General features: G+C 35.9%; 1 protein-coding gene across 2 annotated transcripts in view; it reads right to left on the bottom strand.

The window, feature by feature from the left end:
- ttv (exostosin glycosyltransferase 1 ttv) overlaps positions 1 to 14,722 on the bottom strand; it is a 76,741-nt gene that overhangs the window by 35,547 nt on the left and 26,472 nt on the right. For both annotated transcript variants that reach the window (XR_002319320.2, XM_020944729.2), the window contains exon 2: positions 6,814 to 6,966. Coding sequence is in view for 1 of the 2 variants with exons in the window: in XM_020944729.2 (XP_020800388.2) it covers positions 6,814 to 6,966 (153 nt within the window). In the remaining variant the exon portion in view is untranslated. The remainder of the gene's footprint in view (positions 1 to 6,813; positions 6,967 to 14,722) is intronic.

Here is a 14,722-nt window from a genome sequence, read left to right as displayed (position 1 = left end):
CTCTACTTTTCGTATCGTTCCTTTGTGCAGCAAAATTCTGTTCTGTCATCTTAGTGCTTTTAGCACACAAGAGCTCTTACGTATATATCCGCGGTCTCTGTGGCGTATACGCAACATTTAGTTAATTGCTGCAAGTGAACCTAGCGCTGAATCTTGCCCATGGCTGGCACTGCTTGTCAGCTGCAGCGAAATGCAAAATTAATTAAAAAGATCCTAAAACAGCAAAAATGATAGCAGCTAGAATAAAATATAAAAAACGAGAAGAGAAACTTTAAAGAACAGAGATGTCAGGACAAAAAAAACTCAAGTTGGCAAAAAGTTCAGCGGTCGCTTTAAGCGTAGAGAGAAAATTGCAATGAATTTCAATGAAAATTAAATATTTCAAAACCAGCATTTGAAATAAAGACAATTTGGTAAGCATTTCGAATGCACTGCAAGTCCGCAGAAAGCAGAAAGCAGAAAACAACAAGGACCAAAGGAGCAAAAGCAGAGTGCAACACAAATAAAAAATCAAACAAAAGGAGCAGATAGAAAAAAAAGGACACACACCCCTAGCACGCAGCAAATGAAAATGGGAAAAAGGAAAAGGGGCGGTAAAAACTCAGCTGTAAAAGTTGCCATTGCCATTGTTTGCCCAGAAAGCAGTTGCAACAGAAAAAGATGATAAGAAGGACCAAAGCAGGAGCAGCGGCCAGGATACAGACAACAAAAAATATATACAACAATTTTAATTAATTTTATATTTACTTAAACAAGCAAAAATGTTGCAAGTGCTATAAATATATATATTTAAATGAATTAAAACCTATGAAGCTATTAAAACCATTTAAAGTTTTATAAATATATATTTTTAATCAACTTAAAACCTTTAAATCCATTCAAACAATTCAAAGTGATATAAATCTATGTATTTAATCAAATGAAAAGCTTTTAAGCAATTAAAACAATTCAAAGTGCTATAAATAAATATTTTTAATTACATTAAAAGCAATAAAAATAAATATTGGTATGTATAAAAGATACATTTTAAACCTTGAACCTAAAATTCATATTAAATTTCATACTTTTAGGTTGTATAAAAGGTGTTCTCCAACAGTTTTACTCTATTATTTTCTCCATTTTAATTCCTAAATATATATATTTTCAATCTATATTTTCAACCTTTTCTTTTCTCTCTCTGTAGGAGCATAAAAATAAGTGGGGGAACGGCAGCAAAACATTAAACATGGCGCATTAGTTACAAGTGCAAAGCTCGCGTCAAGCGCTGTCGAGAGACCTCGTCCTCGTCCCCCAGCATCCTTTTCCACTCTGCGCTCTTCCATGTTCGGCAGGACACACTCTCCTGGCCATTTCCCCTTTGGTTTCTTTGTGACCATCGTGTGGCAAGTCGCTTGTCGCCAGCTCGTGATAATGGCTCATAATGAAAGCAAAAAGCATAACCGCATCAAGACGTCGAGCAAATTGCGAATGCAACTCGCACACATAAAATGCGTAAGGGACTTGGGCCAAAAGGAAAGCATTTCTCCCTTTTTACATCAAAAAACAAATGCATTTATGATTATTACAGAAATTCTAAGACATTGTTATGATGCAACTAGAAATGGGTGGGAAATGTTGAGAGGTTTTCAGAAGAAATATATAATGGTATGGGGTGTATATAATGGTAAACTGATATTTCGATTCATACAGAACTATCCTATGAGTCTTAAATATTTTGTGTAATGCCTAAATCTATTTCTCTTTAATCATATTAAAACTGTTAATATATATTAAATATTGTTATATTACCTAATTAAAATAACTGAAAAATTGAAGCATGCGGAGGTAACCGATTTCGAATCCCTAAATAAATAACCCTTACTTGTAATATATTTCCTACAAAACTCTAAATACCTCATTTTATGTATAATTATTAAAATAAATAAGCCAAAAATTTAATGAATATTTTCATACATCAAAACAGAGTTTCTTTTTTTTTTTTGAGGGGAAAAGTCTGGTTATTATTTTGCTCAACTCATGGCAGGTCCTTATGCCCAGGACATTAAGGCAATGGCCGGCAATTACTTGGCACGTTTTTTGGGGCAACTCACACACCGACACCGACGTTATAATAGTGAAAAGGGGAAATAGGAGAAAGTACTCAAAGAAATTGCCATTGCACAACTCGCTTTCCCACCTTGGCGGTAGCTCTGGTGCCTTCTGTTCCACCTGGCACTGGCCCCACCCTCACAGCCTGAAGATCCTGCTCGTGCTCGTGCTCCTGGTGCTGCTTCGGCTCCTGCAAGTGTGTCGCCTTTTTAAAGTGATTTATGTGGAAATCTGAGATTAACGTGGAAAGTGGCAACGGAAAAGTGTGGAGGCAAGGTAGCTCCTTCGAACAGGTGCAATGACGGCATCTGCACCTTGCACCGAGCCAAAAGTTTGCACTCGTTCTCCTTTCGTCCTCCTGCTTGTTGTTGATAATGATGATGCTGGCATGAAAATTTATTACTTGGGAAATTACATTATGAAAAATGCATAAAGCCGGAGATTCCCCGAAAGGGGGGGATGAGAGGAGGAGGGAACAGGAAAAAGGGTCCTGTAATGAGTTGACTGCCAAAGAAGAAGGGATTCTTTCTTTCTTCCCTTTTCATATGTTTAAATTAGTTTGAATCTTCGAAAAGGGGCTGCATTTTTATATATATTAACTTCGATGCGAGTGTGTGTGCAAAGGGATGAGCTCAAAAGTGGAAATTGCATATTTTTATAAATTGAAGAGCTCAGGAGATGGATTTTTCTGCTCGAACTTAAAGAATATTTCTTAATTAAAAGGGGAGTAACCATAAGGCGATATTTTAATAAAATACATTTAATATTACCAAAGATTTAGGAGCTGCTTTCCCATGAAAATCACATTCTAATTCAAGCCAATGAATAAAATAAACTCTCGAATTTATGCACCCATCACCATTTTCTCCTAACGCTGCCAAGCTGCTTATATATATTTACATGTAAATATAGAAACTTGCTGATGCCAAAAGCCAAAAAATGAGTTTCCCCAGAGAAACCTTGAACTCTAGGAAAGTTTCCTCACACACACACACACTGTACCCACCCACAAACTACGCACATTAACACGCCTGCAAAATAAGTTTCGAAAATTGCGTATTGAAAAATTGGGCAACCTAAAAAAAAAGGAAACTGCAAAACCTTATAAATTGCTAAACTCAAATTAAAGGGCCGCCGAATGTTGAAAATTGCCACAGAAGAACCTTGAGGCAATAGTGCCACCCGGTCCTGCCCCAAAACACTCGCACACAAACGCGTCTACGTGTGGCTGCAACAGTTGGTGTGGCCTCCCAGCAACATGGCGTATACGTAATTTCGTCGCGTCTGCTGTTAGCGGCAAAAAAAAAAAAATAGCACACAAAAAAAAATAACAAAAAACACAGAGAAAATAACACAGGCCAAAAAAGAAAATGAGGAACAACTTTTACTCCCAAGGACATTTACATGGCGTCTCATTATTTCCCACAGTTGCTACTTTCGGCTGACTTCAAAAATAGGCAAAGTCTTTGACACAGAAGCACAACCGCAGTCTGGTATGCACTGAAAAAAAATATTATTATTAAACACTTAACAATTTAAATACAATTGATTTAATGCTTAGTTTTTGGGAATAATATATGAAAAACTACTTCACAAGTAAAATGAATTTTCATTTGCATTTGGAAATTATTTAAAAGTGTGCTTTGTAATATAGTAAACTGAAATAAATTTAATAAATTATAAACCTTAAATTTTTATCTTAGTTACTTTAGACTATCTTTAATTTTACAGTTGCTGGAGGATCTTACAATTTTAGTTAGAAGCTTGAAAAGCTGTTAAGGAGTGATTTCTAACCGTATAAATCATATATATTCTTGATCAGCATCAACAGCCGAATCGATCTAGGTATGTCCCGCTAAAATGTAATTCTTTTAAATTTTTCGAGGGGCAACATTTTCAAAAATGTTATTGAAATGTTAAATTGAGTACGCATATTTATTATTTCATTAAAAACTAACATAGGAAAGCTTTCCGAATTTAAATTAATGATTTTTTGACTTAGTTATGAGTTTTTTAAATATCGATAAATATCGATTCAAAGACTGAAAATATTTTAAGTATAGTTATGATCGATTTCCGATTAAATCCTATAATTCAAATCCAAACAAAGTAAAGGTATATACCTAAATCTGGGTGGTATATTATTGCCAAAGTTTACTTCTTTTCTACTTTTTTTTTCTGTTTTTGAGACACAAAAAAATTCTCCTAAGTAGTGGCAACCGCAGAGCCGACACAGAAGAAGCACAAACTGGATAATATCGTTGACCTCGTATCGCAAGCCGCAAAAAAATACAAAAAAAAAAGGAAAATGTTAAATAGAACTGGCGTCGTGTGGCATCATCATCATCATCATGATTATCATCATCGGCGGCTCATCAACCTCTGCTTCTTGTGCTGCATATGTTGCATGACATCGACGGCGGCAAAAGCCATTGACGCCTTAGGCTCATTACAACAGCAACAAAAGGCGGGACTGCGGCAGCAACAAACAACAAAAACAACAAAAATTTCATTAAAAGCAGCTCAAGGTTTTTGAATGCAGTTGAAAAAGTTCTTTCCTTTTTTATATATTTTGGTGGCAGGCTGTGGTAAAGAATGAGTTGAAGTAATAACAAAACTTTTTAATGGATTTTGCGTAAAGGAATATGGCTGTATATTTAATATATATATAATATATAGCCATTATTATATGGACAGGATTTGGAAAAGTTACAGCAATTAAAAGGGATTTTTAAGGTCCAAGTTTGGTAGTAAAAATTAAGACTTTAATTGAGCTTTATCATATTCTTTCAAGGATTTTTAAAAGCAAGTTAATATGGTAAGAGAAAATTAAAATTAAAGATTTTCATTCATCTTTTTTTACTCTAGAACAATTTAATTTATATTTATTATCTTCCTAAAATTCAAATTTATTGTTTTCATGAATTTTGAAAGAAAAATTCATCTAAAAATTCATAGAGAAATCTCAATTTGATGCTTGACTGACCATTAACTTCCCATTTCACTTTTTCTTTACAAAGTTAAAGTCCAGAGAAAACGAGAAAACTTTTAAGTCATTGTCAAAATTGAATGGATTTCGGTTCTTGGCTTCGGAATCAAATTTTCTTGGGCATTGCCCCTACTCATCACTATTTATGTATATTAACAAACAACAACAACAAATATTTGCATTTTGCATATTAATGCCGAATGGAAACTCATCAAAAATACAGAAGCTTGAAAAACTCAACCAAAGAACTTGGCGCCCACGCGCATTCATGAGCTCTTAGAGCAAAAAAAAAAAAACACTAAAGATTGCTGATGCTATTCAAGGGGTATTATGCAATTTTACCCAAATATATATACTAAACTATACTATACTATATATATACATATAGAATAGAAGCAACACATGCGGGGGAAAAAAGAGGAAGCAAAAGATATATCTGACAGGTGCATTAACGAAGTTTCCCCGACAGCGAAGCCCCTTGATAAAAAATGATGTGAGTGGGAAAGCAATTTGCTTGATTATGTAGAACAGTTGAGGGAGTTGGGGTTTGGGTTTTTTTCACCAGGGGGAAAAGCGGGAAAAAAGCTGGAAAATTCAGGGATGGTGGGGGGAAAGCATAAATCGCTGACGCTTGACGCCAAAGCAGATTTGTCGCATAAGTCATGTCAAATTACAAGATATGAGGGGAAAAAGGAGGACAGACAGCCTGTCGGGGGAGGGTTAAAAGAAAAGGACGAAATGCCGCTGTGGCGAAGAAAGTAACACTGAAAATCTAAAAAAAATTATATTCAATTAAAGGTAAGAAGCAAATTTTGAGAGTTGACATTTTTGCTAGTTCAACTAGTTTTTGTTTAGGATATGTTTTTCTCTCTATTTTTTTCTCTCTTTAAAGGGTCCTTAGTAAAACGTTGAAAAAAGGCTAAGAAATAAAAAATATATTGCGGGATATGTATTCAAGATTAATAACATATCAATATGACAAATTAGTTACAGACCTTTCTTCATTAAAATTATTTAAAAAAGTATTTTATAAACATTTTTCACAGTAATTTTAAAGTAGAAAAAAGGTATCTCCAAATATAAATCATATGTATTTGTGCCAATTGAGTTTGTTTTATAAACAATTCTTGGGGAAAGTAAAGATATTTCCTTGTGGAAAAATCTGGCATTCCTATAGACTTTCCATATTCCTTCAAAATGATCCCATTTTGTGTAGAAACTTTAATCCTATCCATCAAGTGACGAGTTCATCTACGACAGGCATTTTCTATAACTTCATTTGCACCATTAATTTGGCCAAATACAAAACGACCGGAAAACATTTGAAATCATTTGGTTGTGAAAGTGGGATGTGGATCTCGATTTGAACCTGAACATGATTGAAAAGTCACTGTCCTTTTGCGTGCCCGGGTGTCCCCTCAACGAAAAATCCATTGGCATTGCAAATGCCTTTGGCCTTTTCGGTGTCGTGCCATTTAAATGAGCTTGTCAAGTCGGATTTCAGCACATTAATCACCCGGCATGGATCCAGATAGGGACGGGCGGCGAGAGCAGGAGAGACTCTTAGACTTCAGTTAATGGCCAAAGGATGGGGGCGTGGCAGCTATTAGCACGATGGCGGAGGCTAAACAAATTACTTGCAGACCCAATGACAGCTAGAAACAATTTCTGGCCACTTTGCCACCGTCTTCTACATCATCATCATTATCGTCATCATCTCCATGGGAGGTACATACCTGTCGTATTCGCGATTGTCTTCGTCGCAACGATTATCCTGCAGCTCCCGCCAGCTCTTGCCATGGCGACAGGTGGTGACCAGGACCATGTCGCGTCCGTTGTGCAGATGGAAGAGAGAATTTCGCGTCTCGGAGCCAATTCCGTGCACGTAGCTGCAAAATCAGGGAAAATACGGAATGGTTATTGGCAAAAGGTCGAGGGAATTTTGAAAAGCTTTAGCTTAAAGTGCACATAAACTAAGCTTAAATATGTTTAATGTTTGTTTAAAGTGTCTTTAGGGGTTTTGAAGTATTTATAAATACGTAATAAATTATATAATTAAATTTCAAGTTTGTATTAATTGATAAATACCTAAAAGGTTTTAGAATTTAAATACTTGAGACATCTTTATTAAAGTTAAGCCCGCAATTTTCATCCTGGGAATCCTTTCAACATCTATTGAAACTATGCTTTATGGCGGACTATAACCAGGATTGCCTTCGCTTCACCTAAGCTTCGATTTTATTGGTAGCATTTGGAGTTTTGCTGTCTTACATTGCCATCGAATGGAATGGTATGGTATCGATTCAATTCGATTCGATTCGATTCGATTCGGGAAATGCTTACACAAACACAAAGGCTACATGGAGGCAATGGCAGTTGGCAGTTGGATTAAACTGCTCCGATTGTTCAGTTGTGGCATAAACAGCGGCGTCAAAATCAATTGCAATAAACCAACCGCACGGGAAAAGGAGGATGGGTTCTGAGATCCGGGAGGCGCTTAGATACGGGCACAAAATCTGAGCTGACCGTCGACATCGTCGTCTTCGTTGTTGGGAGAGCAGCAATTGAAACAAAAGATGAACATTGCGACAGCGACACTAACAATGAAGGAACACCACCAACCACCCGACCCACACACACAATCCACCCACAATATCCCAGAGAAAAGCACCCTAGGTCCTGGACAGTAAACGTTTTCAAGTGTATGGGCTAAGCAAAATGGCAGTAACAGAGATATGCACAGGGAGAAAAATGGGTAAAATATTGAAATTTTACTTTAAAAATACATATAATTAACAAATTATTTAATTTGTAAAGCAGTAAAAGGTATATTTGTTAACTAGATAATTTTTAAATATGGTATGCTTTTCTATGATTAATTTTTCATAACTGTTGTGGAAAATCTACTACAGTATATGTATAGGTTTCCCCTAATTTTTCCCAGTGCCTTAAGGAAGCTTTCGCATCAGCAGTCGAGCAGAAAAGGAGAAGCTTCTGGTGGCAGAAAAAAAAAAAGAAGGTAGAATGAATCCAGTGAGCAGGATAAGGCTCTGTGGATGTATGAGTGTGTGTGTGCAATTTCCTTCTGCTTGGCTTGCAGTTGAGCAAATTTCATACACAATGAGCCACGGCGGTTGGCCCACTTCACCTCCTAACCATCCAACCATCCAGTCAAAAAAAGAAAACCCAACTAAACCAAACCAAACCAAACTCGGCCACACAGCAGATTGGGCAGCGCTGATTTCCGTTGTCCGACAACTGCGAGTATCCTTGCTCCAAGGAGCTTCTGTCCTGGCTCCAGGAAGGGACTCCCCTAGTCAGAAGGGAACTCAAGGAGGAGCAGGAGCAGGAGCAGCGGCTAAGCCATAAGTTATTTGATTTAATCAGCGTGTCGCTGCCGGCAGCGATTTTCTGAGGTTACAACTACAGAATCGAAATGAAATACAACGTGTGTGAGAGTGTGCGTATCAATGGGCATGAAAAACCAAAAGGATTTCCTAATAAAACATAGAAACAACAACAATTTTGGTTCACTTTGGTTTGTATAGATTTATTTGCTTAAAGCTTAGGTTGTTGAAAATGCATAAATAGAAAATTTTAATTAAATTGTGACTGCAAAAAATCACAGTGATTGGTTAAAACGGTTGAAATTGGTATACAATTTAATTAAAACATGTGATTGAATATAATTCAATATAAATTTATATAATTGAGTTATTATTTTAAATTCATTTGTGTTTATTAGAGTATATAATGATAAAATAGAATCTGAAATGATACAAAATTGATACTGAATTCGCACTTGAGAATTTTAGAGGTAAGTTAACCATAAACGTTACGTTTTAACATTTCAATACTTTATATATTTATTCAAACTATTTATTAAAACACTTAAAATATAGAATCTAAATATACACAATTTACTTACAATACAGAAATATATATTTTAAAATGTCACAAATATAATTCCTGCACAAACTCAAAGAAATCACTCGCAATAATCTCTAAAAGAATTATTCACACAGATAAAAAGACAACCCAAATCTTTTTTAAATTCCATCAATTCATTTGGAAATCAAATTGAAAACCAATTTACCGCCATGGGACACGCTAATGATACGAATAAATTGATACAACAATTTATTTGTCAATTTATTTCCATAACAAATTTGATTGAATATGACAGCTACAACAACAATAGGAACAACAAGCCATCATCAATGGCCATGCATTAAAGTGTATTGAAAGCCCAAAAAATACAAAAACAAATAAAACAAGAAAGAAAGCTAACTTCGGCACGCCGAAGTTTATATACCCTTGCAGATAGAACTTCTATGAATAGGAATCCATACAATATAAATTATATATATTTGTGTTAAAAAACAATGAATAATAATACCTGCTTTCATTTCATTCACCTATACATATTATATTTGCAGTTTTACATTCACAGATTTGCATTTTTCCTCTACATCAAACGATCGTTTGTATGGCACCTATAAGATATAGTCGTTCGATTTTCATAAAATTTGATAAAAAATTTAAGACTAATATAAAATAGCTATACCTTAAATTTGATGAAAATCAGCTGAAAACTAAAAAAGTTATAAATTTAATTATATTAATTTCTCGATCGTTCCTATGGGAGCTATATGATATATTGGTCCGATTTTCATAAAATTTTACACAAAATTGTAGAGTATAGTAAAATGGCTATATCTTAAATTTGATCCAATTCTATTGAAAACTGAAAAAGTTAAAAAATTTTTTGTAAAAATTTTACGATCATTCCTATGGCAGCTATATGATATAGTCGTCCGATCCGGCCCGTTCCGACATATATACGAGTGAGAGTATATAGAAGGCTAACTACAAAGTTTCATTCAGATAGCTTCAAAACTGAGAGACTAGTTTGCGTAGAAACGGACAGACGGACAGACGGACAGACGGACAGACGGACAGAAGGACAGACGGACAGACGGACAGACGGACAGACGGACATGGCTAGATCGACTCGGCTGTTGATCCTGATCAAGAATATATATACTTTATATAGTCGGAGGTGCCTCCTTCACTGCGTTGCAAACTTCTGACTGAAATTATAATACCCTGCAAGGGTATAAAAAGGGAATAAGAATGGCAAGGGACGAACATTTTATGGGGCATCAGGGATCCTGCAGATACTCGCTTTTTTGTCCAGCTTCGCGTAAATTAATTTAGGGCGCTGCCAGATATATATATATTTATATATATATACTTAAATATACAGATATAGATATACAAATATATAAAGCGTGCCGGCGACAGAGAGAGATGGCAGAAACATTAATATAAATTAAGTACATGGCCCGGCAAAAGCGGCTAAAAAATGCTTTCAGCGCCCATTACCAACTGGCTATGGTCGGTTCTAATCTAATTTATGCCCCAAATGGCTCACTGCCCTGGAGTATCTGTATCTGAAGCTGAAGAAGGTCTGCCACAACTAGAAACTTAAAGGGAAACAAGATTAACCTTAAGAAAGAGATATATCTTTAACTTGAAGATAAGAATTTAAGGAGCTTTGTTTTAGCTTAATAAAGAGATTCATTTAAAAAGATAACCCATTTCAACTAATTTAAGAACAACCCATTAAGAAATCCTTTTATTTAAGTCACAATTGCCACAAAAAAACACAACAAACAACAACACAAAAAAAACTGAAACCAAACACGCAACACTTTCCATATTGACTTATGTTCCAGCTTTAATCTGGAAAGGCATAAAATTGTTTTCAACGTGAACAAAAAAAAAGGAAACCTACAGCCATTCATAGAGAAAGAAAGCACTGAAATGGGTCAATTAAATATTGATTGGGGCAGCCAAAAAAAAGGAAGGAAAAAAACAAAAACAAAATATAGAAAACAGGAAAAAAGGCCAAAGGACACCGAAAGCCATTCGGAGGGCTGTCATCGCCAGTGCGGCGCTCCAATGACAATAAAGTGCAATAACCAGACGCAGGGACCGTTGAACCGGGAGTGGGCCATAGTCCTGCTCCTGACCACTAATCCAAACATAATCTAAAATAATTGAGTATGCCAGCGGAACGCGAAGCCCACACAGAGGACTCCCTCCTCCTCCTCATCCTCTCTGAATAATTTATGCGCGCATTAAATAAGCTTAAAATGTGTGCGAGCTAGGTCTGCCGGCTATACTTTTCCTTCGTTCTGGTTTCTGTTTTAGTGGACCGAATATATCCCTATTCCCCTATAGCCCCATATAACCCGCGGGTCATTGTCTGCCACACTCCGGCTTACATGGGTTAATGCCGGGTAACTGGTAGCTGGAGAGCCTGAGAACCAGAGAACCTGAGAACCCGAGACCCTTGTGCGCTTGGCCAAAGGGGGGTTATGGCTTATGACATAAGTTTATGTTTTCTCCATGGGAAGTTGTCGCCTTGGCGGCCAAATCGCCGGCGGTTATGCAGCATTTACTCCACAGACTGAAGCTTATCTATGCAACTTCAAAGCTTTTGTGAGATGTCCTCCCAGTAGCAGTGGCAGTCGCAGTCGCAGTCACATTCACATGGATGAGGAGACAGGGCCAACGTGGCGTATGCGCAATATCTTCAGCTCATTCTTTTGTGTGTGAGTTTCGACCATAAAATGGTGTCGCTGCAACGAGAGCAGCAGCAGCAGCAGCAGTAACAAAAAAATAATACAAAATATGGAAAGGGAAACATTTTTTGGGTAAGAAGAAGTATTAATACTCTTCCTCCATGGTTAAAGTTGTTGAAAATCATTAACTTCTGAAATAGCAGCACGTTTGTAAACATAATAGGTATTTTATTTAACTTAAAAGTCGATTCTATAAGCAGAAACTATAATTATTATTGCAGAAAATCATTCATTTTTAATATAAAAGCACATTATGTAAATATAACAGAACACACAGCTTATAAAGTGACTATAACATTTAACAAAGTACTCATAACAGCTCTGTTAACAAACATACTCATTTTAATGCGCATAAGAGCTCTAAAAGTGTACATAACAGTGCTTTTAATTAACATACCAGCTGGATCAAGGGAAAATACTACTATTTAGATCAAGGGAAAATACTACTATTTAGACGCAGAGATATTACTTGTCCTTCTCCAGAGTCTCATAGATCTGACCCAATTTGATAATCTCCTTCAACATAAGGGTATAAAAAAAGGAAAGCTGAACAACGGAGTTGCCCCTGGCATTAAATCAGTGCCTGCAACACAAACAACAACAAACGCCAATAACAACACCAACAAAATCAACAACAACCAGGACATCAGGATACTGACGCTGAGACTGCAAAGGGAAAATGCTGGAAAACATTGTACGGAGAAAAAGATTCAAAGGGAGCTGACTAGCGGACGACAGGTGAATGCATTTTTACTCTCGCAAAATATATGTAAATATAATATTAAAAGAAACAACAACAACAACAACAACATCATCAGTATCAACAAATTGGTTTATAAAAGAAAAATAAAAGCAAGAAAGATGGCCAGAACATGAAAACATGTATATTTTCAATGCAAATGAGTGGGGCAATGTGGAAATGAATGTATAGTATTATTAAATGCTGATGGTAAAATATATATATGTATATTGATTTCTTTTAGCTCAAGCTGCATTTAAGATACATTTAAAATATTTAAGTTTTAAACTGAATGGGGAAAGAAATGCAAAACGATGTTTTATAAACTATAAACTAAAATTACTCTGCTAATACTACCTAAGATATGACTTTTCCCATCTGACTTGTACCCACAACTCTTTTTTACCCTTAAACTGCATCAATGTCAGCTCTTTGGTGTCATTTGTAAATCGGACCACGCCTTATTCTGCCCACTTTGTCCACTATTGAATGTCTTTCGATGTAAGCGAACCATCGATCCATATCAATCAGGATTCGATTCTGGAGACTGTTTCCATTACTTCGACGAAGTTATTGCAGCGGCCACCAGGCCAATGCCATTGTTATCCTTTTCGACCAACATGCGATGTCTGCTAGATGGCAGAGTGTCTATGCTAAGACCCGAAATGTGAATGTTATCAACGTTTTAGATACAAGACTAGAAAGGCGAGAGATGGGTAGATGGCAAAATCTGTGGCATCGAGGCAAAATTCGAGCTCATACAATTTGCAGTTAGCTCTCGCCTTATGCTTTGGCCAACTGATACAGGAGGCAGTGGCATCACTTTGGCACTCCTCTCGTCCTGTCATTTCCTCCGCAGGCTTAGCAGTTTTATGCAGTGAGAGAAATTGTGTAAGAATTAAGGGAACAAGGTAGCTTATTTTAAAGGATTTGAACAGCATTTTTCTTTACTCTTTTAATTAAAAACCTCTAACAAATGTTTAAGTTTTTTACTTGAATTACAATAATATTCTATTACGAAAACATTATAGATGTAATAATAATATATTTTAATTTAGTTTTTGTACTTTTCTTGCTGTGTACGTGTGTGCCGGTTCATTGTTGTTGCGGCTTGTTTGGTTTTATTGTGTTTATATTTGGCTTAGGGCATCAATTTGCTTTTATGCAAGGACGACTACAAACGACAAGGAGTTCGGTTCGGTTCAGGACTCTGGCTGTAAGCTAGCATTATCAGCAAAGTCAGGCTAGGCAGCAATAACACAAATATGTCTATATATATAGACATCTATATATAAATATATATACGCACTTACTTCTTGTACATGGGGGCGTATGTGCGATTTTGGTATAAAGCAGCAGGCATATTGCATTATCCTCAGTCACTGCCACAATGTTGCATCGATTACATAATCCATTTACACAAATGGCATTTTAAATACATTATTGACTGAAGCGTGGAGAGCGAACGAACGCGTATTGAACCAGACTTCCCTCGAACGTACAACGCTGCGTATGCGTAATGTGTAGAGCAAGGAATCAAAGAGCTAAGCTAACACTATTATGATGATATGGTATGGAATGGTGTAATATATACAAACACATTAATTTCTTACAGTCCCCACCCTCTCTTTGTACTTAACAGATGTTTAATTAGTGCACAAATGCAATTATTACAACTTGATAAGACCATAAAGGAGCCTAAGCTGCCCTAAGACCTTGACACACACAAATTGCATTGAGATATTATTCAGTGAGGTGATATCATTTAGATAATATATCCGTTGCCTTTGATTAAAAACTACTCGAGGGCATATAGGATTTAATTAAGCAGAGGCTTTGGCTTAACAACATTTTGAATATACATTTGCCAAAGGTTATTCACTTTATAGAGAAAGTTTAACCGAAATCCATAACAATTTAAGCTCTGCACTAAAAATGCTTTACAACGTAACACAAAACTATATACAAATGTTGAAATGTGTTAAATTTCAGTGTTTTAAAGGAATGTATTTATATTTATATTATTTAGTTCATGCATATTTACACAACTCGGACCAATTAAAAAAGGAAGTCACAGAGTAAATAGGAAAACCCCTTATGGTGTATTTATTGCGAATTAATTAGAGACTGTTGTCCGTATAGTTTGTGTTTGATGTTGTTTAAGCCACTTAAATTACACAAACAAATACCTGATAATTTTCCATTTGACCACTCCAAAAATATATTTCAATAAATATGCAGAAATTTTTGCAG

Source organism: Drosophila serrata, unplaced genomic scaffold, assembly GCF_035046125.1.
Source record: "Drosophila serrata isolate PLE 108 unplaced genomic scaffold, ASM3504612v1 contig_184, whole genome shotgun sequence".
In the NCBI taxonomy this organism is placed as follows: domain Eukaryota; kingdom Metazoa; phylum Arthropoda; class Insecta; order Diptera; family Drosophilidae; genus Drosophila; species Drosophila serrata.
This window is presented reverse-complemented; position numbering and strand designations above follow the sequence as displayed.